The sequence below is a fragment of the Paroedura picta genome, chromosome 8, assembly GCF_049243985.1.
Source record: "Paroedura picta isolate Pp20150507F chromosome 8, Ppicta_v3.0, whole genome shotgun sequence".
NCBI lineage: Eukaryota > Metazoa > Chordata > Lepidosauria > Squamata > Gekkonidae > Paroedura > Paroedura picta.
The window spans coordinates 61,493,599-61,518,610 of record NC_135376.1 but is presented as its reverse complement, the minus strand read 5'-3'; the positions used below and the strand labels follow the sequence as shown (position 1 = coordinate 61,518,610).

The window sequence follows — 25,012 nt, the reverse complement described above, 5'->3', positions numbered from 1 at the left end:
ACCATGGCAGTGGTTCCTGGTAATTGTAGATTATGGACTTCTGGAGAGCCACAGTTTGCCCCCCCCCTCGCTCTAGGAGAAGCTTGCTATCGCTTTCAGTGGCAAGTGTAACAGATGAAAGAGAGTAAAGAGGGGAAAACTGCTCTCCTCTGAATGGGTAGCTGTTTTTAGCACAAGCAGCCTCCTCAGTGGCTAGGAAGCTTAGGATGAACCATTGAAGAGGCCTTATCGGTTTAGGGTTCCTGAAATAAAGCTGTTTATATCTCTTGACTCTATTACAGAACAATCATAATTGTAGGAGTGAAACAGCCAGGTTTGCTAAATAGCTAAGCAAAAGAGTTATTTCAAAGCCCTAAGAACTCAGCTTCTAATAGGGCCACTTCACATGCTATATGGTGGCAAGTCTACATTTGCCACCATATATATACTCAACCCCCCTTCAAGGATCGCTGCCTTGTTGTGGCAAGGGGGCTTGCGTAGCTCAGTGAAGCTATGAGCTATGCCGTGCAGGGCCACCCAAGACGGACAGGTCATAGCTGAGAGCTCTGACAAAAGGTGATCCACTGGAGAAGGCAATGGCAAACCACTCCAGTATCTTTGCCATGAAAACTCTATGGACAGTTCCAATAGGCATAACAATATGACGCCGGAAGATGAGCCCCTCAGGTCGGAAGGTGTCCAATATGCTACTGGGGATGAGCAGACGGCTAGTACGAGTAGCGCCAGAATGAATGAAGCGGCTGGGCCAAAGCCGAAAGGACGCTCAGTTGTGGAAGTAACTGGTGGCGAAAAGACAGTCCGATGCTGTAAAGATTTTTATTCCATAGGAACCTGGAACGTCAGATCCATGAATCAAGGCAAGCTGGACGTGGTTAAACAAGAAATGAGAAGACTGAACATTGACATTTTAGGAATCAGTGAACTAAAATGGACAGGAATGGGTGAATTTAATTCAGATGACCATCAGGTCTACTACTGTGGACAAGAATCTCGCAGAAGAAATGGAGTAGCCTTCATAATCAATAAGAGAGTAGGAAAAGCAGTCTTGGGATACAATCCCCAAAATGACAGAATGATCTCAGTTCGAATCCAAGGCAAACCATTCAACATCACAGTGATCCAGGTCTATGCCCCAACCACTGCTGCTGAAGAGGATGAAGTTGATCAGTTCTATGAAGCCCTACAACACCTTATAGAAGCAACGCCAAAAAATGATGTGCTTATCATCATGGGGGATTGGAATGCTAAAGTAGGAAGCCAAAAGATAACTGGGATAACAGGCAAGTTTGGCCTTGGAGTACAAAATGAAGCAGGGCACAGGCTGGTAGAATTTTGTCAAGAGAATACAATGGTCATAGCAAACACTCTTTTCCAACAACCCAAGAGACGACTCTACACATGGACATCACCAGACGGTCAACACAGAAATCAGATTGACTATGTACTCTGCAGCCAAAGATGGAAAAGTTCTATACAGGCAATAAAAACAAGACCAGGAGCTGATTGTGGTTCAGATCATGAGCTTCTTGTTGCAAAATTTAGGCTTAAATTGAAGAAAGTAGGGAAAAGCACTAGGCCACTCAGGTACGAACTAAATCATATCCCCGACGAATATACAGTAGAGGTGACAAATAGATTTAAGGAATTAGATCTGATAGACAGAGTGCCTGAAGAACTATGGACGGAGGTTCGCGACATTGTACAAGAGGTAGCAACTAAAACCATCCCAAAGAAAAAGAAATGCAAGAAATCAAAATGGCTGTCTGAGGAAGCTTTACAAATAGCTAAGGAGAGAAGGGAAGTGAAAGGCAAGGGAGAAAGAGAAAGATACACCCAATTGAATGCAGAATTCCAGAGAAAAGCTAGAAGAGATAAGAATGCCTTCTTAAATGAACAGTGCAAACAAATAGAAGAAAACAATAGAATCGGGAGGACCAGAGATCTTTTCAAGAAAATTGGAGATATGAAGAGAACGTTTCATGCAAAGATGGGTATGATAAGGGACCAAAATGGTAGGGACCTCACAGAAGCAGAAGAGATTAAGCAAAGGTGGCAAAATTATACAGAACAACTATACAAGAGCGAGCTTAACATCCCTGATGACCACAGTGGGGTAGTTACTGACCTGGAGCCAGACATCCTGGAATGTGAAGTCAAATGGGCCTTAGGAAGTCTGAGCAACAATAAAGCTAGTGGTGGTGACAGCATTCCAGTTGAACTATTCAAAATCTTAAAGGACGATGCAGTAAAAGTGCTACACTCAATATGCCAGCAAATTTGGAAAACTCAGCAATGGCCACAGGATTGGAAAAGGTCAGTTTACATTCCAATCCCAAAGAAGGGCAATGCCAAAGAATGTTCAAACTACCGCACCATTGCACTCATTTCTCATGCTAGCAAAGTTATGCTCAAAATCCTACAAGCTAGGCTCCAGCAATATGTGGACCGAGAACTTCCAGAAGTACAGGCAGGATTTCGAAGAGGTAGAGGAACTAGAGATCAAATTGCCAACATACGCTGGATCATGGAAAAAGCTAGGGAGTTCCAGAAGAACATCTACTTCTGCTTCATTGACTATGCTAAAGCCTTTGATTGTGTGGAGCACAACAAATTGTGGAAAGTTCTTAAAGAGATGGGAATACCAGAGCATCTTATTTGTCTCTTGAGAAATTTATATGCAGGTCAAGAAGCAACAGTGAGAACTGAACATGGAATCACTGACTGGTTCAAAATTGAAAAAGGAGTTCGGCAAGGCTGTATACTGTCGCCTTGCCTATTTAACTTGTATGCGGAGCACATCATGAGAAAGGCGGGATTAGAGGAGTCACAAATTGGGATCAAGATTGCAGGGAGAAATATCAACAACCTCAGATATGCAGATGATACCACTCTAATGGCAGAAAGTGAAGAGGAACTAAAGAGCCTGTTGATGCGGGTGAAGGAGGAGAGTGCAAAAGTTGGCTTGAAACTCAACATCAAGAAAACAAAGATCATGGCAGCCGGCCCACTCAATTCCTGGCAAATAGATGGGGAAGAAATGGAGATAGTGACGGATTTTATTTTCCTCGGCTCCAAGATCACTGCAGATGGGGACTGCAGCAAAGAAATTAAAAGACGCTTGCTCCTAGGGAGGAAAGCTATGGCAAATCTAGACAGCATCCTAAAAAGCAGAGACATCACCCTACCAACAAAAGTGCGTTTAGTCAAGGCTATGGTATTCCCAGTTGCAATGTATGGCTGCGAAAGTTGGACCATAAGGAAGGCCGAGCGTCAAAGAATTGAGGCTTTTGAACTCTGGTGCTGGAGAAGACTCTTGCGAGTCCCTTGGACTGCAAGGCGAACAAACCGGTCAGTCCTAGAGGAGATCAGCCCTGACTGCTCCTTAGAAGGCCAGATCCTGAAGATGAAACTCAAATACTTTGGCCACCTCATGAGAAGGAAGGACTCCCTGGAGAAGAGCCTAATGCTGGGAGTGATCGAGGGCAAAAGAAGAAGGGGACGACAGAGAATGAGGTGGATGGATGGAGTCACTGAAGCAGTAGGTGCAAACTTAAAAGGACTCCAGGGAATGGTAGAGGACAGGAAGGCCTGGAGGATCATTGTCCATGGGGTCGCGATGGGTCAGACACGACTTCGCACATAACAACAACAACATATACTCAACAGGGAGCTACTGCTAGTCACAGCTCTTTGATGAGTTACAAGATATACAGGTTTGCAAACACGTCTGTCACATTTCCTCTTTACATTTTAAAACATACAGTAAAAACAGCTTAGGCATGCTCCTAAAAATATGGTCAGCAGTCTTGGGCAGATGTTTGATAGAAATCAGACAGATACGTCACAAAGGATAAGGAACTTGCTGTATGCCATTTGAGCACGCATACTGAAACTGTGTATAACTGGCTCAACTCTAGTGCTGAAATTTGCAACTATGTGAGCAATCTGAATATTAATCAGAAGTCAGAGCTTGGCAATAATATGCATGCTTCTACAGATCATTAAAATATCATCCCAAACCCCTGTTTGTAAGTACTTGTGTGCACTCTCTCCCTCCCTGCCTGGAATGAAAATATGACATAGAGAACATTTGATCTTTATAGAATCTACAAATGTGGCACTTCAGAAAGATGAATTTCGAAGTGTGAAGGAATCAGAGGGCTCATCTTATTAAAGAAACATGTGAATCTGCTCAGCCTATGTACTGCATTTCATGCACCAAACCAAAGGGAAATAGTTTGATATAAAGTGCCTTAACAAGAGGAATCAAAGATGAAATGGATTGCTGCTTTTCAAATTCTCTGGTCTTCAGATTGCCAGTTCAAGGAGTCCTTAAGGCGGCACTGATAATAAAAGGGTTCCTTGTGCTAGTAGTGCATAATATTCCTGTGAACAGCATTAGCACTGCATGAAAAACAGGGTAATCCATCAAAAAAACATGCCAAACTGTGCAAGGAACTTAGCTCAACAGTGAAAATCTTCCATGCAGGGGCAAGTAGTGTATTAGAAACTGATCCCTATTGTTAGTTGGACATGCTACCTTTGTCACAAGACTGATGGACAACAGATTTTATCATGTCAGGGTGAAATTAAGCTGTATACTGGAGATGGTAACTAACAGTGATGGGGAATAAAACCAGGGGGAACAAGCCATGCAAGTATAAGGAGTACCCTGTATAGGGGAACAAGTAGGAGTCATATCCCACTTTCATATACAGTAGGCCTTTGAATCTGAAATCTTAAGGCACAGCTGAGTTCAAAAGATTTTTCCAATTACAAACAAAATCTCTCTCCTGAACCGGAATTGTACTGGCATGGTATTTATTGTGAATGCATACCATTAAAGGTGTCTTGCCATCCTTGTCTTTCATATTCACATCTGCTCCAGCTTCTATTAAAAGATCAGCCACATCTCTCTTCCCGCTCATAGCACATAGTCTCATCAGTGGAGTCCATTCCAGTCCTGAGTCTTTATCATCAACCTGGTTTGAAGGAAAGTTATTTAAGTTATATTGTTTGAAATCAGAATTTAACCCCAAACGAAGGCAACAATACTTTCCTGTGCTGCTGACTACTCACTGAGCCTAGCTCCAGCTTTTTTCTAACTTTGTTGTTGTGCACCTCTCTTCATGTGGAACAGTCTCCTTAGCCCTTTCTAGACATCCCTCTCAATTCCCCTGTACTCTGCTTCAAAATTCATTGCTTTCACAAAATCCTTCTTCAGCCTCTTGATATGGTCAGTATCTTTTTCTGGCAACTGACCTAAGTGTATCATTTACTCTGTCCCATTTTATATACCTTTGTCAAAGGCTTCTCTTTTCACCTCTGCCCTATCCAGTGTCTCTCGACTAAAAGCTCTTCTGGCAAGGAAAGTACCAGTACTGTGTTCTGTAGTGTACACTGCAAAGCGTTCATAAGCTTGCAGCACCCATAGTAGCAGCATTGGTCAAGATAAACCTTATTCGGGCCGAGCCTCTGGGGAGGGCGGCATATAAACAAACAAACAAACATTTTAACATGAAACAAACTACTATATAAAACTATTGGCAGCTCTAATCATAGGAATAAACAAATAGCCAAGTAAAGTATGAAGGGGCAAACATACACAAGGGGAAAGAAATGATGAATTTGTGTGCTCAGTAACTAGCTGACCGTCACTGCCAAAAATGGTGTTCTGTGGCAAGGATGCATTTCCCTCTTTAACCTTCTGTACTGTAGTGTTTTCTGGTACGTCAGACCACATTCATAACCAACCATACTTTGTGATCAGGTTAATTCTACATTACCGACTAAATTACATGTGGTGCTTGAGTTACGTGCCTTTAAAAATATTGTGCATATCTCTTTAAAAATTCATCTACCCTGGGAGGTGGGTGAGGCTGAGAGAGCCCTGATATCACTGCTCGGTCAGAACAGTTTTATCAGTGCCATGGCAAGGCCAGGGTCACCCTGCTGGCTGCATGTGGGGGATTGCAGAATCGAACACAGCTACTGGGTGGGGCTAAAAGGGGTGTATGTGCCCAGCATTCCAGGGGACATTTGGATCATGAGAAAGAAGGTGAACAAGTTCCTTCCATCAGGGGAGATTTTTCACAGGATCCTAGTCACCAACAGACTTTCAATAAGAAACTAACCTACAATGTCATCCTAAAAACAAGATCATCATTCTGTGTCCGTTGAAGTCAAGAGACACAGAACGGTGTAACGCTTGGAACAGTGTTACTAATGTCATTTGACAGAGAAGATAATGATAACAGTCATAGACAACTGAAGCAATAAGCTCCCATAAGCAGGGAATGAAATTTCTTCCGGATCTCTCAGATGCAGTGATTACTGCGGCACTTATTTGTTTGTGCAGCACTATGTACCACATCCGGGGCATGAGAAACTCTGAGAAACTCTCATAAATTATGCCTTTCCTTGCATTGCAGAAATAAACCCATACCGTGCAGCCATCTTCAATCATCCACTGAATAACATCATAGTGTCCTCCATCAGCTGCCCAGTGCATAGCTGTGCAACCCCCAAGGTCTTTTGATTGCCAAGAAGCTCCTTGGGATCTGAGGTATTGAACAATATCCAGGTGACCAGAAAAACAAGCTATCATTAAACTGCAAAGAAAAAAGCAGGACTGTTAGTACCAAAAATGGTAATCAATAATTCATTTTAAATCCTTATTTTATTTAACTATATTAATTTAAGAGTTCTAATCTTTGCCATTCATGCTGCCAAATTAGGAAATGGGTGTATGAATCCAACAGGCCATCCTAAGTAGAACAATATTGAAGTCAATGGGCTTAAAAGGGTGTAACTCTGTTTAGGTTTGCACTGTAAGTAGCAAGCAGGCTTGATATGTCAGAATGGAAAACACTATAGTTTTTACATGATCTTGAATTTAAATGGCAAGCCTTAACTAATGATTTTTCATGTTTTTCAAGCACAAGTTACATGTTTATCTTAGACCAACATTTTTGCAGTTGTAAAGTTTCCTTGAGTTTTGAAGATGAATGTCATTGATTTACATAAAACCTTTACTCTGAAGAATGGGAGGATTTTAGAATTTATGTTCTTTGCTTTCTTGCAGAAGAGTATTTTTATGCAAAATAGAGATGGCATAAACCCTTTGAAAATGAATGTATTCCATATACAAAAATTTAAAAAAGAAATCAGGATACAAGTTTTGCAAGCAGCTTATTTTTGAGATGCTGAAATATTACTCTACTGTATCTTTGTAGAACAATAATGTCACCTATAAAAGAACAAAGTTTAAGTCCAATGGCACTTTTAAGGCCAACAAAGTTTAATTCTGGGAGTAATCTTTGGGTGCAACTTTGTTGGTCTTAAAGGTGCCACTGGACTCCAACTTTGCTCTGTTCCTTCAGCCTAACATGGTTACCCACCTGAAGCTACCTTTAAAAATATGTTCATTGGCCAAATCTCCTTTTCTCCTTAATCTGTCTCTTTTTCTTCTGGGATTCCTGTTCTACTATTGCAGTTCAGACTGCCTGTTCTACATTGACTGTTTCTCACTTGCCTTGAAAGCCCTTGCTTGGGTCACCGTAAGTCGGCTGCAATCTTATGGCATTTTAAAGTAAAGGTAAAGGTATCCCCTGTGCAAGCATCGGGTCATGTCTGACCCTTGGGGTGATGCCCTCCAGCGTTTTCATGGCAGACTCAATACGGGGTGGTTTGCCAGTGCCTTCCCCAGTCATGACCGTTTACCCCCCAGCAAGCAAGCTGGGTACTCATTTTACTGACCTCGGAAGGATGGAAGGCTGAGTCAACCTTGAGCCGGCTGCTGGGATCGAACTCCCAGCCTCATGGGCAGAGCTTTCAGACAGCATGTCTACTGCCTTACCTCTCTGCGCCACAAGAGTGGCATTATGGAGTGGCACAAGAATGGCATTACTCTGCGCCACAAGAGTGGCATTATTATGTATAGCATTATGGATATACAAAATATACTACAGACTTGACAGAATGAAAGCCAGCTAGAGGAGAAATTGAAGGTATGCTTTGGCTGCAACTTTGCAGCACCTTCAACATAAAGGCACATTAAAAAAAAAAAACTATTAGCCCATTTGGTGCATGTTTTCCACAGATTTGGCTGGCTTACAATCCTCTCCAAATAACCTATGTCAAATTTCATATTAATGGATCTAAAATGTCTCCAATATACTAGTTTATCTTCAGATTGCATAAATCTTTCATCTTTTCCAATTCCTTTTATGACAAACAGAGCTTTTTCGCACAGAGGTATCAAAGGCGCACTGCCTCCTGTTTTGAAATCCGCACTCCCCTAACGCTCGGTTGCTCATTTCTGGACAGGAGTCTTCTCCTGTGTTTGCTGACTGCCTTATCCCGGGTTTTTGCTTCCTGACAAGTCAGGTGACTGAGTGGAAGTCAGGACAATCCACTTCCTCCTCCCCCCGGCCGCTTTGGCTTGTCAATCACTGTGATGTGGCATTAGCCACCAATCACCTTCCAGCACTGTTTACACACAGTCTTGAAACAACATTTGGAAACCATGGACTAATTGAATTATTTGTCAGACAAACTCCTTTATAAAGAATAGCAACATGAGAAAGCTAGATTCAGGTGGGTAACCATGTTGGTTTGGAGACGCACAACATTTTAGTTCAGTGGCATCTTTAAGACCAACAAAATTTTATTAAAGGTATATAACCTGTTGTGTCAAAGCACACTTCATCAGGTACACAAAAAGTTGTTAGTGGTTTCTTATACATATCCCTAGAATGCAGCACAAAAACAACTGACTGCTCAGTTAGACATTGTTTATTTTTATGAAATGCATAACTGGGTTTGTAGATCCCCTTGTTCCAAACCCAAAAGTTGGAGAGCCATAGTTCAACATATCTGTAGTTCATTCCCACCCACCCCTTATTTTTGTTTTCATGCTGCCAGAAAGAACAATACATTACACTTCAATTGAAGGTGTTACATTATTGGCTTGAAAAGAATTAAGATTTTTCAACCATAACAGTAAGCCTTACAGTTATTCAGAGACCACCTGTGCCACCCTTCCCAATAGACAGCAAAGACAGGAATGCATAGAGACATCAGAGGTTGTCAGATTGGGAGTTGGGAGTTGGTGAGAGGTGTTAATAGAAGAGAAGACAAAATAAGGCTAGAGGCAGTTCAGGAAAGACTCTGGCAGGAATATCAGCCATGACAAGAGTTAAAGAAGAACAAAGAAATTAAATGAAGACTATAAAGAACACTGTTTGAGTAGTATAGAAACTTTATATAGAACTTTATATAAAGAATAAGATAAGATGTCTCTATCATTCTAGAGGTATCGTCCATTAGTTTAATTCAGTGAGAAACTTAATAGAAATGCCTTTACCTAAAACGACTAATGCTGACTTGACTTAAAATGTACTTTGCAAGGACATTATGAGGCAAGAACGTTGCATAGCTGATTTCTAGTACAGTTTTGACTGAATGCAAATTTACAGTAGGCGGTGTCATCGACATTAGGTTCTCTCTAGGCTACAGCTGATTATAATCAAGCTATTCAAAGAAACGCAAGTTTTGGCTGCATAATCAAATTTCATTCCAGTGAATAAGTATTTGGATGAAAATTCATTAAGGTTTCAAGAAATTGAAATTATCTGCTACTTCAGAATGTAAGAAAAATTATTCCACCAGGGTTCCTTCTTAACAGATATGTAAATTGTACATGACCTTCGTAACTGAAGGGGTATTAATTTGCACCCACTTTTTGCAGTCTTTGTTATATGTATCTATAATTGTGTTTTCTCTGTTTTCAAATCAGGTACTGCACATATAAATAGCAAATAAGAGTTACACAAAGTGTACGTAGCATTATACCAAATATGCAATGTTGAAAAATGAGAGGCAAACAAAATATTTTAAAGTGCCACTGCCTACTATTTATTGTTACATAACAAATTTACATAGTAATCTCGCTTGACTTTGTTCAGAAATTTTCTTGTGAAAGAAATTTCATGTAAATATTTATACAAGAAAATACTTATATTCAAAAAACCTTTTCATTCTGATCTGCAAGAAATTTTTATTTGAACCAGACACTAAGGCAATCTGCAAATATTAATTTTCCCTATCCAGAATTAATACGTTAATCCAGTCCCATGTCTGCTTATTTTGTGATGAAGTCTGAAGTGAAATCCACATGTATTCATTTTACTGTAGTATTTGATAGACTGCCTGCATGGGCTTATTTTGTTTTCTTGAATCTGTAGTTTGTATGCACTACAGCTCACCATTATAAACGCCTCCTATTATGCCCAAAATGGTAAAAGGGGCAAAAAGGAAAGGGGCGACTGAGCGGTGCCGTGGCCTCAGCTATTAGCGCTTGCCCTGATTCCCCATGCTATATCTGCAAGCCTCTTCGGCAGACTGCCAGGGTTGGATATAGAAAGAGATCTGCTCTCCTGTGCATCTTGGAGGTACAAAAGGTGGCCTGATCAAAGTTGGAGATTCAATGACTTTTCATTAAGACTGGGTACTGGGCAGGAAAACTAGTCTGTGGGTGGGCAGTAGACTGGGGAGGCTATCCATATGATCCGTGTGGATCTTAGAATCAGAAGACTTTTATTGGCATATTAAGAAATGATGGAAGAAGAAAAAATAGAGCATTAATTATTCTACAGTTATGGGACCTCATAGCCAGCTGTACAAACTTGGCAACCGAATCAATAACTTGAGGAAAATTAATAACTATAGGAAAATTATCTTGGTCTCATTATCAAGTAAGTCCTTGTGGATCTTTTTAAGGGACCTCAGGGGTAACTTTTATGAAATAGGCAATTTCAGATGTTGGCAGTCTTACATCTTTGATAATATCCCAAAAAGTGGTTGGGACTTCCACTGCTAACACCTTCTGTAGTTCAATGCATGTAAGGCTGTGATCTTGTACTGATCCAATCAAGTATGTGTTTTGTCCTTTCCCTTTTCTATACTGTTGCTTGCTGAAGGCACAAGATCCTTAGCATCCCTTTAGATATAAACCAAACAGATCACAGATACATTTTAACAATGTTTGCCAAATACCATAATTACCATAGTTCAAGGAATTAACTGAACCAACTGAATGATAGAGCTAAGGCTGACTCCAAGTATTATTCACCAAAAGTCTGAAATGAAATGTGTAGTATGTAAGGGGCAAACTCCTCCCAAAACATCAAATGTACCTTGAATTTACATCTTCTGTGTTTTTTTACAAACTGTGCAGTCATTTTCCTTCTATTGCACTGTGTGACCCTAACCAATCAAAGATAATAAATTGATCATAATGATGTCAGGTTGCTATATAAAGCTGATAAGCACTGGCTAAGTACCCACATCACTAAAGATAAACATTAAGTCAAGCAGAGAGGGGGGGGGTCACGTTCTTCTATTCGTAAAGCCCTGGAGAAGACATCCAATTTTGCAGCCAGCAAGCAAGATTGGAAAGCTATGGGGTCTGCTCCAGTTTAGCCTTAGGTGGACTTTTCTCAGGCTCTACACAAAGATGGATCACATGGCATTATAGTGCAGCTTCTCTACCTACATTAGGGGGGGGGGGATTTTTTTTCTCCACCACACTGTGAAGTCCCATATATTATTTGATGACAAAAATACATGACTCCATTACCTGTCTTTCCCACTGCTATTCTTCTTGTTCACTTCTGCTCCATTTTCTACCAAAATTTCCACAAGTCTAGATAGAAAATAGTTCTAATGTATTATTATTGTCTATAAAACATAGATTTGGATGCTAATATTGTTTATGGCTTGAATGAGATATTACAGTACTTTAAACATAGACCACAATCTTGAAGCCATTTACAAGCTCATGAACTATACAGAAGTCATTTTATGAACCAATGACAAGTCTTCTAAGTCAGTGTCATCCATTAGAATACTGAGGAAATCCTGAATTCAAGAAACAGCTTGGTCAGTAGTTGGCTGAATGATTTTGAGGAAATGGCTATATTTCAGTTCTCAATATATTGAAGAGGAAAAATAATTACATATTATCCAGAACCGTAATGTAATGAAAGCTATACAAAATATATTAAACATCAAATAAAGCAGCTGTAAGAAGAGAAAAAAGTTAAACTATAAAAATCAGCATATCTGAAAGCATGGATGGCCAGCTTATATACTAAGAGGGTCCCTTCAGCAGCCTGAAATGTCTGAACTCCATAATTTAATTGTCACTGAGCATATAGGCTCAGCCACAACAATATATATAAATGTGTACAATTACATACTATGTACTGTGTAATATATATCTGCAATATATATATATATATATATTGTATATAAATATGTACAATTGCATATGTACTGTGCAGTGTATCTCCGTATCTTATACCTTCAACAAAAATTTGGTTGGATCCAAATGCTATGAGAGTAGTATAAATAACAGGATTTTCAGCTTTCCCCCTTCCTCCACACTGCCCTGAATCCCTTGAAATGCTGTTCTTGCTGTTTAGGTTGCCTTCACAAATAGAGGAAGAGGGAAGCAGGGGAATCTTCAAGAAGGGGAAGTCAGCAAAAAATGCTCATTTTCCTCTACCAAATGAAATACCAGTTCATTAGCATTTTCTGCTATGCTCACAAAGAGTTCTGTTAAATCAAAACCATTTTTGATAAAGTTAGTAAAGTTCAGATAACATTTATCTGGAGTTTAATTAGGCCATGCACCATCAGATGGCCATCTTTTATTTAAATGCATGATATGACAAAAAAAAAAAAAAACAGAACATGAGTGAAGCATACTATAGATCCAAAACTAAAATTTAAAAATATCTATTGCATAAGAAAAATGTAAAAGAGGTTGTCATACTACCTGGAATATCCTTTTTGTGAAGCAACCATCAAAGCTGTAAATCCTAATTTATTAAGTGTATCCACCATCACTTGCCTTATTGAGAGAGAAATATTAATTCATTATTGTCTGACAAACATTTTCACCACCTGCTTCTTCCCCAACATCACTTGTTTTTGATTTGACTGGGAAGCCTGCTGGGTTGTATATTTTTGTTAAATTTCTATCTAATACCCAGGTGTGTATCTGTAAATATCTAAATAGATACAGGGATCACACAGATGAAACAGGTGCTTCTGAAAACCTGAACAACCTCCTAGGTTTGAAGAAAAATCTAAAAAGTTTTTAAAAATTGGCAGTTTAGACCCTCCTCCCCAAATATCTTTGTAGGCTCAGCTGTGGCAGCAGGAAGCACCAGGAGAGGCTTCAGATGTGACCACAGATGCTAGGAGCTGCTCCCAGATACTGGCACCACTGCCAGGTCCAAAGGCAGGAAAGCAGAAGTGGGGGAGAGAAAGAGAAAAAGCAGGGTACTGGCTTAGGATGGGAGAAAGAAAGGGGAAGATGAGAGAATTGGCTTGGGGACAGCAAAGGAAGGGGGATTGGCTTGAAGGGGAGACAGAGAAAGAAGATGGGATATTGGATTGGGAAGAGAAAAAGAAGGGGGATTGGCTTGGGAAAGAAAGACGAAGATGGGCATATTGGTATGGGAGAGAGAGCAATGGGAAAAGGGGGTATTGGCTTGGTAAGGAGAGAAAAAGTTTAGATTGTGGGGAGAGATAAAGGGAAAGATGGGGGATTTACTTAGGGGGAAAGAAAGAATGGGGGATTGGTTTGGAGAGAGAAAGACAAAGAAGGGGGACTGGTTTGGGGGGGAAGGATATTGGTTTGGGGAATGGAGAAAGTAGGGGAGATTGGCTTGGTTGGGGGAGGAAAAGATAAAGAAGGGCATATTGGCTTGGAGAGAGAAAAAAAGGGAAAGAAGGGGGAGAAGGAAGGAATAAAGACGTCCCCTTTGTGCACATGTCCTGCAAATCTCTACTTGTTTTACTCTATAAGCCATTTCTGAATTCCCAGTGAGGAAGGCTAGAACCAAAACTATTTTACATAGCAGGTGTAGGCAACCTCTTTGGCCCAAGCAAAAGATGCGCCATCTACCTACAAAGCTGTTAATAAGCCAGCAAACAAAAAAGGAGGGGGGGTAGGATTGTACTTGAGCCAAACATGCATGGAGCAAGTCATGACTCAGCAGCATCTTGGACTTGGCTGGTTGCTGTGTAGTTTTTGGAGACAATGATGGACATACACCATGCCTATTTCCTCCTGCATCACTGGCCCCAGTCTTGGTCGCAGATCAGGTCTGTGAGCCATTTCACCAGTCAGTTTTGATTTCCCTCTGCTGCCAGCCATTTAAACGTAACAGCAGGGCAGTCTACCCATGAGCTGTTAGGTTTAAATGGCTGTGAGTCATTTAACCTGTCTTTAGCTTCCCTCTCCAGTTTCTTTCCTGTGCAATCCCACTCCCTTCTCCCAGCTGTCAAGCAACAGCTGGGAGAAAGGCAGTCCAAACTAGCTGGTTCAGGAAAATTCTGGTTCGGTTTGGGGGTTGTCCTGAACCCCAACCCAGAATTTTTAGATTTGTGCCTATCTCTAATTACTTAGTACATGTACCACTAATCAGTATACTAGCATGATGAATTGCAACTAGCTTATAAAATATGCAATCTAATCTTTATAAGACAGGAAAACTATTTTTTTGTGACACCGCACAACTCATCATCCAATTTTCATTATTATCTCTTGTTTGTTATTACATATACATGGATATTTTAAATGTGAATTATTTCTCACTTTCCTTGCAGAATAGTCAAAACTGCATTCAAATCATTCATGCTCACAGCACGATGGAGTTGGGCTCCACTCATTGGTTCTCCTGAAGGAAATAAAGCATGAAAATATTTGCAAAACAAGTTAGACAGAAATGTATCATGTGAGTGCTGTTAGCTATTAAAATACTGCAGAGTAACTAATTTAACATTTTTCAATACTGAAATTTGGATATCTGTCATATTCTGAGACTGTTTCCACACAAAGAATCTACCTCTGGACAACCTCTGGTTACTGGTGGATTTTAGAGCCCCCTCCACATAGTGTCACCTGCATCTCAAGGCTATCCAGGAGCTGGCTCGAGTTTTGTCCTGATTTGCCTCGGGATGAGGGAAATCGCAAAACATGGATTTGGCACTTTTTATCTTGCATCCCATTGGTGAGCAACCAGAGGCAACCCCATATGGAGGGCAAAACGTATAACAGTCTTGCTAGCATTGTACTGCCCTTGCACCCGCCCTCCCCTCTCCATTCCTGCTCCAAGAACTTTCTTTTTTAAAAAATGGCACAGTCGCGCTGATATCACTGCTCGGTCAGAACAGTTTTATCAGTGCCGTGGCGAGCCCAAGGTCACCCAGCTGGTTGCATGTGGGGGAGCGCAGAATCGAACATGGCATGCCAGATTAGAAGTCCACACTCTTAACCACTACACCAAACTGGCTATCTCACTTTAGACACCATTTCTTAAAGGGACCTTAGTCTCTCTGCCTCCCCTGTAACTGTAGTAGGGAAATGATAAATATATCAGGGAAATTGCACAAGTAATGAACATGCAATGCTTTGAACACTCAAAAACAGCTGTATACTTTGCAAGAATGTATTTGCTTTGCTTTGATTGCAGCTCTTTTCTCGTAAGAATATTCTATTCACATAGAACATTCTATTCACATTCTATTCACTATTCACATAGTGACCACACTTAGGCTCTAGAAGAGCAATTTAATTTGGGAAGAAAAGCTACCGTAATTTAGATGAGGAGTCAATGATTAAAGGAATCAAAGCTAAGAGAAGCAATGAATTGAAATGGTAGTCTTTTCTTCCTCTTATATCTAAATAGCTCTATAAACTATATCTGCTTTAAATAGAACATTCAGATGAGAAGCTTAAGTAAAACTGGCAGAGCAGGTATCTGAAATTATGTCAACACAATAAATGTGATTAAAGAATCTGGACACGTGAAGGTCATGCTTTTGTCTTTTGAAATAAATCCTCCATGTAAAATAGGCATGCCATTTGGTTGCAGATGTGCAGGACAACATATTCTAATGTGGCAATAAGAATTTTATTTATGGAACTGAAGGCTCTATTGAAAGCCGTGAATAAATGATGAACTCATTGGTGAAGACATTCTCCAATTAACAAGCAGCAGCTGTTTGTCTTTCTATTTTAGGGTCCAATTGATTAAAACCGCACGCCTCATTTAAACAGGACTTTCCTGTACTTTACCTACGGAAAAAAGAGGCATCAGGCCCTTTTTGAAGTGCTTGCCTTTCTGATTTATGAGGGCTCTTTCCAATCGAATGCATATTAAACCAAAAGAGACATTTCGGCTTAACGTGCATATTCTTTACATGCATATTAAAACAACGAAGCTCTGAATACGGATGGAGATGAAATAAATGCCATTGTTTGTACAGAAAAAAAAAACAAAGTTGGTCTGACAGTTATTCAGTTTTTTTATACAGGACCATTGTACCATCTAGAAAACAATGATTCCATGAACTATGGGACTAAAATGAACAACAACAAAAATCCCAAAGCATAACTTTCCTGTTTACTTTTTGAACAGTTAGACTAGGAGGCCCACAGGGGATTGGGAGGAAGAAGACAAAAAGGATGATAGCAGCATACATGCAGTTTATTTATCTCTGTTGGAGGTATATGCAATATTTTTGGAAATCTGGAAGCCACAAGGATTTTCCCCCCTGAAAAAATCAAAAAATTGGAGGAATATTATTATTATTTAATAATTTATAGGCCGCCTCTCTCCGCATGCAGGCTTGGGAAGGCTTGCAGCATATCAAACGTTTAAAAACATTAACAGGAAAGCATCATTAAAATGTAATGTATGCTACCTTTACTTTCCCATCAACACTAATTTTACTGACTTCACAATATTAAATGTTATAACTTAACATACAAAATAGTACTAGTTGGCATATTTATGGAATATAAGATTCCCAATGCTTTAGAGACGATTGCTAAGTGCTGCTCCTGTGCACAAGGAGCACAAGGATCATTAATTTTGTGATCTGTGAGGCAGAAAAAATTGTTGAACAAGAAAACAAATTATTTTTATTTATATACCACCCATTCCCACAAAAACAAGCTCAGGGCAGTTCAAAACTGTTGTTAAATATTTACACACTATAAAATACCATAAAAACACAGTAAAACACAATAAAGTTTCAATAGTGTTCCAACTCCTGCCAACTGTTCCAGTCCAGTCAGCCAATAAAATATGACCCAAGGGGAGGGATAGAAAGAGTTTAGGAGAGAAAGAAGGCCCACATGATTCTAAGCTGCCATGGCCGCAACTATAGGCCTGGAAGAAGAATGACATTTTACAAGTCCTGCAGAACTGACAGCTCCTCCACCAGGGACTGGATTCTTCAACTCATTCCACCAGGCTACAGCCAAGGCCAGAAAGGACCTGACTCTGGTTGAGGCCAGGCAGACCACTTTGCGGCCAGGGATCGCCCACAAGTTTGTATTTGCCAAGCATGATGCTCTTTGGAGAGGCAGTCCCTCAGGTATACAGGGCCCAGACTGCATAAGGTCTTAAAGATAAATACTTTGAACCTGATCCAGAACATCAACAGCAACCAATGCAGTTGTTGGAGGGCAGGTCAAATATGAACCCTCCATGTAAACAATGTCTAATGTTGAAAACAATCTCAAAGAGTTGCAAAAGGTGATATTACAACCATATCTGTATATCAAATTAAATTTTATACAATGGAAAATAGCTCTTTAAAAATGTGGCAGTCCTCCAACAAAGAAGCTTCCAGGGGAGATTACAACTTGAGATCACTGAAATTGAGTTCATTCACAAATTCAGAAGAATGAACCGCCCATAGGGTTGTTTCTTCACTACCAATGACAATTTTCTGCCTTTAAGCATTCTCCCCTGCTCTAATCAAGCTGATTACATTTTGCTTTGTATCTCTGCATTCTGACGCCTTTCTTTGCCATTCTCCTCCCACCTTCAGATTGGAATATAAGGACTCATGGATATCCATTCCTACTTGTATTTGACAAAAGGATTTTGACTCTCAAAAGCTTATACTCTGAAAATCTTGTTGGTCACTAAGGTGCTACCAGAAGAGAATCTAGCTCATCTACTATAGACCCACAAACTATTTTAAGTATTGTCATTAAAGAGATATTATCACTAAAGAGCATATTAATTCATGCTGGTATTTTATTATTAGTTTCTTGGGGCATGTGGTGGAACCCCCCCTCCTTCTCTGAGGCCCCTCATATTTCATCCATACGTGTAACATCTCCAGATAGATATCTGGGTAACATTCTCTTTGTAGGTGTTGATAGCTAGGGGATTAGTTGAGAGTAGGTGGGGTAATTTTATTGTTTTAATATGTCTGTTGATGTTAAATTTGTATTTGAAGTATGATGTTAGCCACCACAAGCCAGCTGTGCGAGGAACTGCAGCCTATAAATACAGTAAGATAAATAAAATCAAGAGGAAAAACTGAAGCCCAGCAGGCACCATTATATGCAAGCTAAGCAGTTTTATAGCCCAGGTTGTAAAGAGAGGGTCCTGGCTTGAGTCCCACCCTTTATAGAGAGCTTCTAAGCATCCAGATCTTGCTAATCATGTCCCATTTTCTTACTGCTAGGGAACTTCCAGGGAATTTCCACACATTAGTAAAAATAGTGTCACGTCTGCAGAATGGTGAAGCGCTAAATGATATCGCGCCTCCCAGGTCCTCCTCACCTTTCTGCCGTCTCACCTCTGTCTCCCTTCTTTTCGCACATCTTACCCTCCTCATCTGCTGCCAGAAGAGGTGGAAGAGAGCAATGCGCCTTAGATGCATTGCGCTTTCCCCTGTCCATCAATTCAGGCAACCAATCCCCTTTCTCCAACAGTTTAAAAGTTCCACGATGCTCACTAATTTAATTTTTTAAATTCATGCTTCTCTGTTGCAATGCCTATGCATAGAATCATAGATGCATAGTGCTTTTTGGATGCCACCCTTTATAGGATCACAAGTCCTTTGATAACTTAGAAAATTAATATCATTCCTGATTTTGGGCGGAGGGGGGAGAAAACTTTCAAGAGACACACTTTGTTGAATAAAATTTTCTTTTATTTCTGGCATCGCTTACACGCATGTCCGCCTATTTGTTGCTCCAAGCACATCACCATTTTTAAAAAGAAATTCCTGTCCCTGGGAACAAGGGAGAGGGAGGCAGGTGCAAGGGCGGGACGAAGCAGGCGACTTTAGCGCATTTGAGCTTTCATATCTTCCTTCTGGTGGTTGCCTACTGGTTGCTCTCTGGTAGCTGGCGCTTTTTAGGTTGGTGAACCTACTTTATGCGATTCCCAAAGAAGTGCTTTAAAATGGAGGATGTAGCAAGCTGGATGTGGGCAACGTCATGTGCAGGGGCCGGAATATTCAGCTTCCAAACAACTCGCATGGCACTACATTTAATGGGTGCAGAAATGCTCCCAAAGTTGTCCCATCTTGCTTGTCACCAGTCTCTCCTGTCCTAACAGGCACTTGGTCTGCCACCTCAGGTCTTCTGAGGCCCTGCAGTGGCTGGCACCCACTTAGGGATGCCAGTCCCCAGCAAATACACACAGAGAGTATTCATAGTGGTATCATGCATTCTGATACACTGCTCTAATTTTCCTCCTGTCATCCCACACTCATGGAGCTGAGCAAACGCCAGTCATTCTTTAGACTGAGCACAATACTGCATGATCTTTGGTTCACTCAGTTTGTGTGGTATCTGGCTCCTAGGCTTGTCTGGCATATGCTGGAGCTTTATTACTTGTGCTGATCTGAGGAGACAGAAGGAGAAGATGGTGCCTACAGAGTAAATTGTGAATTGCTTTGTTCAATATTGAATGGGCTTTTGATGTATATCAGAGCAATAGATCAAGTGACTGATGAGACCTTGTCCTATTTTCTATTTTTGGCTAGCAAGATTTGAGCAACGTGAAAATAACACCCAAATAGCAAGCATAAATTTCAAATTTAGAATTTTCTTTACAGAAAAGGAAAAAAATGCAAATAAAGGTTTAAAATAAGAGTTTGGAGAAGATGCTGCATAAATAACTTAATTGGGGTAGGGCTGCATTATAAATTTACTTTATTTACAGTGCTTTCCATTTGCTAAACAGCTAATTTAATGTTAAATAAATCATGTTATATTGAGAATGCTTTAGCAATAAATTATGAACTTACTTGTTGTAGTTACACAAATTGGTGAACTGTAAGCAGAATCCCCTGCAGGATTTGTCACTTTAAGTCGAAATCTGTATGTTGTTCTAGGTTCAAGACCTTCCACAACATGCTGCCGAGCATAGCCCCTATAAAAGAATATTAATTTTTTTAAAATGGATTTTCTCTTTTTTTAATGGACCTCCATGGTGCCTTTATCCTTACACTTAAAAAAAACACTACTGGTATAAAAAGCTGAGTCCATATGGTAGTCAATGCTTGTGGTTGTGAATTTGTGCAGATAATTAAACAAATCTATAACAAAATAATAAAGGTGCACAGCTGTTTAGAAATATACATGGTACTTTTTGCTTCATTTCCTCAGTGCACATAATTCATTTTCTGACTACACATAAAAATCCTGTTCCACGTGACTACTACAAAATAAAAGCAGAACACATCTTACCTATGTTACACGTACTTAAAACACAAAAAGGCTAAAGGAGAGGACATCTTCAAAAATAAGTATTGGGTCAGCTGTACAAGTATCATACACTTCTAACCTGTTTTGGAAAAATACTGCCCTGTCAAGGGTTAAAAGGTTAATTTTTAAAAAACATTTTTGCCTAAACAGAAATGTCTATCAAAATTGCAGCATGTTTACATGTTACCTTCATCTAGAAAGCAAAAATTATTGTAAAGTATCAGACACTGCAAGCAGATAGTTTCCCAGAGCATTAAATATACCTTAAATTTTAAATACTCTTAACACTTTAGAGATAGCCTTCAAACAGTCTACTTCTGCCACCTAGTGTCATATTCTAGACAGAATATTTCCGATGACTGAGAAATACATGATGAGTCGGTAGGTCCCTGACAGGTCATGCTACCAATTTATTTATTTATTTTAAAATGTATGCACTCCCCCAAATGGCCGGAACAGCCATTAACTGATAATAACCAAATAATGTTGGTGCCCAGACGTTTCAATCAACGATACATTTGTTCCACAATTTGGAAAGCTTTTTAGAAGTGAAATGATATAGCAACAAAAACAGAAGTAAAATGGATAAGAAGATTGATAGCAGTAGGAGCAAGAGGACCACCGATAGAGGTCTACATAGCCTATACCCTGGATCCTAGGACAACAGGCTCCTTAACAAGGAGAAAGTTAGTTTATCCATTGTCATTTCCAGGATTACAGACACCCTTTAAAGCAGGGGTCATCAACCCCCGGTCCGCGGCCCAGTGGCGGGCCGCAAAGGCCACGGTACTGAGCCGCCGCCAGCCACGCCTGCCTTCCCCCGCCGGCAGCAAGAAGGAAGGGAAGAGGCAGGCGCAGCTGCCGGCATGGCGGTGACGCAAACGCACATTTGCGCTGTTGCCGCGTATGCGCGTTAGCGCCCCCTAGTGGCGAAAACGCGCATGCGCCGTTGCCGCACATGTACGTTAGCACCACCTGGTGGCGAAAACACGCATGCACGGCAAATGCGTGTGCGCGTTTTCGCAGCACCCGGGCGGTCGGCTTTTCCCTCACTCCGAAGGCGGTCCCTGACCTGAGAAAGGTTGGGGACCGCTACTTTAAAGCAAACAAACAGGACTAACTTCACTGAGGTGTAAGAATGAAGTGTCTATAATCGGAAGAAACACCTACATGTATACTATTTGTATACATGTATACCTGGCAGCCATAGCTAAAGGCTGGGTTCAGAATCACTTATCTAGATGGTTTATAGCTGTTGGTTCTGTATACTCAAATTCTTAATCAATTGTTGGAAAAGACAGCACTAGGACTGCACCTACGTGTAAATTATTCCGTATGTGTGTAACTTGGGATCCTCTTCTTCAACAGAAAATTTTATCCATTGTTCCTGAGGTCCATTTCTTTGTCCTTCAAAGTCCCAGTTTAGCTGAATGTTGTGGTGACTCACACGGCCTACAACTGGAGGGTGTGGTTTTGAGATGGCACGTCTTTCTGCAAATGAATCACATCGAAGTGTGAACATGAAAATATACACAATTATAAACCCTACGCAGAGGGTTCACTTGCTATAGCAAACATCTACACAGCCTAAATAATAGGCTGTGGGAAAGAAGTGTTTCTTTCATCTTATTAGATATCTCTAGTATCAAATCCTCTAAAATAAACATGTAGATAGGTATCTGCCAGTCTACTACCTTCAATCCTATGTGACAGTTTCAAATCTCAGTGACTACTGGCTACAGAAAAGGCAATTAAAATACTCGGGTTTTCCACACTAACATTACTCAGAATGGGAAAAGGACAGGTAAAAACAGCAGTCAAAGAAAGGATTGAGGACTCAGAGCGCCAACAGACCTTCCATGCTCCTCTAGGTATATTGCACCACTGAATATTAGTTATATTCAAGCCCCTGCTGACTATCTCTCTATTTTGCAAGCAAAATACTGTAGGAGAAGATTTACATAAGCAAGGTGTTCTGTATTACCTTCTGCCATCCTGGTAAACCATTTTAGGAAAGTCCCAATAGCTGAAATTCTCTGCCCCTGTAAATCTGGGGAGCTAGAGTCCATTAAACATGTCCTCTTCAGGTGCCCTTCTTTTACATCAGCAAGGACCAGGGTGTAGTCTGCACAGGGCTTTTTACCCAGTCCCAGTTCAAATGAATCCCTCCTGTCTACACTGAATTTGATTTGCATTTTGATTTTCCCTCTGCAACATGCATGATTGATCCGGAGTGACCCTACCTTTCCCCAGTGATATCCAGAAGTGGATATAACCCTCGATATTTGAAAACCTGGCATCAGAAAGTATGCACATTTTTGCTTTTTTAAAAGTTAACTACCTTCTCCGTGCTTCGCAGCAAAGAAGTGTTCCCTGATTGGCCAGAGCATCAGTTCAAAGACTTCCTGGTTTCTAGTTGCAAGGCTTGTCTTAAAGTGACTGCACTCCAGAAGCCTAACTTCTCTAAGCAGAGATTTGCCTCTTGTTTTTTTTCTCCCCTCCTCTGTTGTCTCCAATCCTCTCCACCACCCCATTCAAGAATAGAAAGAGGCTTCTGCTGCACTTAGCTTCCCCCCTCCCCCATTCTCAGCTCCCCCAACTGAGTGCAGAACACTTTCTGTTTCAATTGGGGGGGGGGGAGATAGAGGAAGACCCGAGTTCAAATCGATCTGAATTGAAGCAGAATCCACAATGGAAAAAACAAAGTAACTGCAGATTCATCCTTAGTTTATCCTTCCTCTACTCAGGAATGCCCATGATAGCACAGACAAAGGAAAAGTCAGATTCCTCCTATGGAGTGGAAAGGCTCCGATTATCATGCAGGTTGCCAAATATTGTGTTCGTATTTATAGCACATGGGAAAGACAGCTGAAGATTACCAATGGTAATCTAAAGGAGTTTTATTATTAAATTTTAAATTTTAAATATGTAACCTGTCGTTTTAATCTTTAAGTATCTTTTAATTTCCTTAATCTGTTTTTAGAAATGTTCATTGTTGTTTTTATTGCTCATTATCAAATATTTCATCTGGCCACAGTGCTGTATTAAATAAACATCTTTAAACCCCCCCCCCGCTCCGGAGGAGCAGGAGGAATAAAAGAGTAAGGGCAATTGGGGAAAAGTTAGGACGGGCCCTGTCCGGGATAAGAACTCGGGGAGCCCAATCAGGAACCCGCTCCTGGTTGGGCCCCGCGAGTGTCCATCCAAGGCCAAGCGGCCAATGGGGAGCCGCGCAAAGCGCGGCTCCCCATTGGACGCTTGCCCAAGCCTCGCTTGCCCTGGCTGGGGAGTCACCGCACAGACAGAAGACACTGCCTGCCTGGTGAGTCCTCCAGCTGCCCTCCTCCCATTAAGGAAAGGAGCAGGGACGCTGCATCAAAAACGTGGCGTCCCTGCTCCTTTCCCGCCCCAGGACCCTTCCTCACGAGCTTTCTGCCGGGCCCAGCCGCTCCCTTGCTGCCACGAAGGAGCACCTGGGCCCGGCAGAAGACTCGCCTGCCCTCCGCAGCCCCCTCCCGGCTTCTGCCGGGCCCAGGCGGTCCTTCCTGGCAGCCTCACCTGCCTCCCGCCGCCATTTACCGGCTTCTGCCGGGCCCAGGCGCTCCTTCACGGCAGCGAAGGAGCGCCTGGGTCCGGCAGACGCCTCACCCGCCCCCCGCCGCCATTTCCTCGCCCTCCCTCCGCCGCCGTTTTCTGGCTTCAGCTGGGCCCAGGCGCGCCTTCGTGGCTGCAAAGGAGCACCTGCGCCCGACAGAAGCCTCGCCCGCCCTACGCCGCCGTTTCCAGGCTTCTGCCGGGCCCAGGTACTTCTTCGCGGCGGCGAGGGTGCGCATGGCCCCGGAACAAGCCACCAACCTTCTTAGGCTTCTGCCGGGCCCCGGATTCCCCAGGGCCCGGCAGAACTCCACCCAACACACACACAAACACACACACACACTGCTCTTCCCCCTGCCCAACCCACCTCGCCTCTCCCTTAACCCTCCCTTCCGAACCCACACAAACGCACGCACACACACACCTTTTACCCACACAAACGCGCGCACACACACACTGCCATCTCCCTCCCACTTCCCCCCTGCCAACCCGCCCCTTCACATATACCCCTCTCCCATCCCATTCTCTCTACCTCCCTGCCTGCCTTCTTCCCTTCCTTCCTTCTTCCCTTCCTCCCTTCCTCCATTTCCTTCTCTCTCTGACTCTCCCTCTCACTTACTTCCTCTCTTATTTCCTTGATCCCTTCCTGTCTTCTCCCTTCTATCCATTCCTGCAAAATCCTCTCCCCCTCCTTTCTCCCTCCCACTCCTCCTCCCATCTTCTACCTTTCCTTTGCGACATTCTTCCTCCCCACGCACTAGCGCCCGCTGTATTTCCCTTCACAGCGGGCTTTATTTCTAGTACTTATATAAA

General features: G+C 41.6%; 1 protein-coding gene across 1 annotated transcript in view; it reads right to left on the bottom strand.

Annotated features, from left to right (window-relative positions):
* The window catches only part of FANK1 (fibronectin type III and ankyrin repeat domains 1), a 42,953-nt gene that overhangs the window by 2,336 nt on the left and 15,605 nt on the right, over window positions 1–25,012 (bottom strand). Inside the window, exons 2-8 of the mRNA XM_077350075.1 lie at window positions 21,925–22,096; window positions 20,146–20,270; window positions 14,675–14,756; window positions 12,845–12,919; window positions 11,642–11,707; window positions 6,446–6,611; window positions 4,839–4,982 (exon numbers count right to left, since the gene is read on the bottom strand). Of these exons, the coding sequence (XP_077206190.1) occupies window positions 4,839–4,982; window positions 6,446–6,611; window positions 11,642–11,707; window positions 12,845–12,919; window positions 14,675–14,756; window positions 20,146–20,270; window positions 21,925–22,096 (830 nt within the window). The remainder of the gene's footprint in view (window positions 1–4,838; window positions 4,983–6,445; window positions 6,612–11,641; window positions 11,708–12,844; window positions 12,920–14,674; window positions 14,757–20,145; window positions 20,271–21,924; window positions 22,097–25,012) is intronic.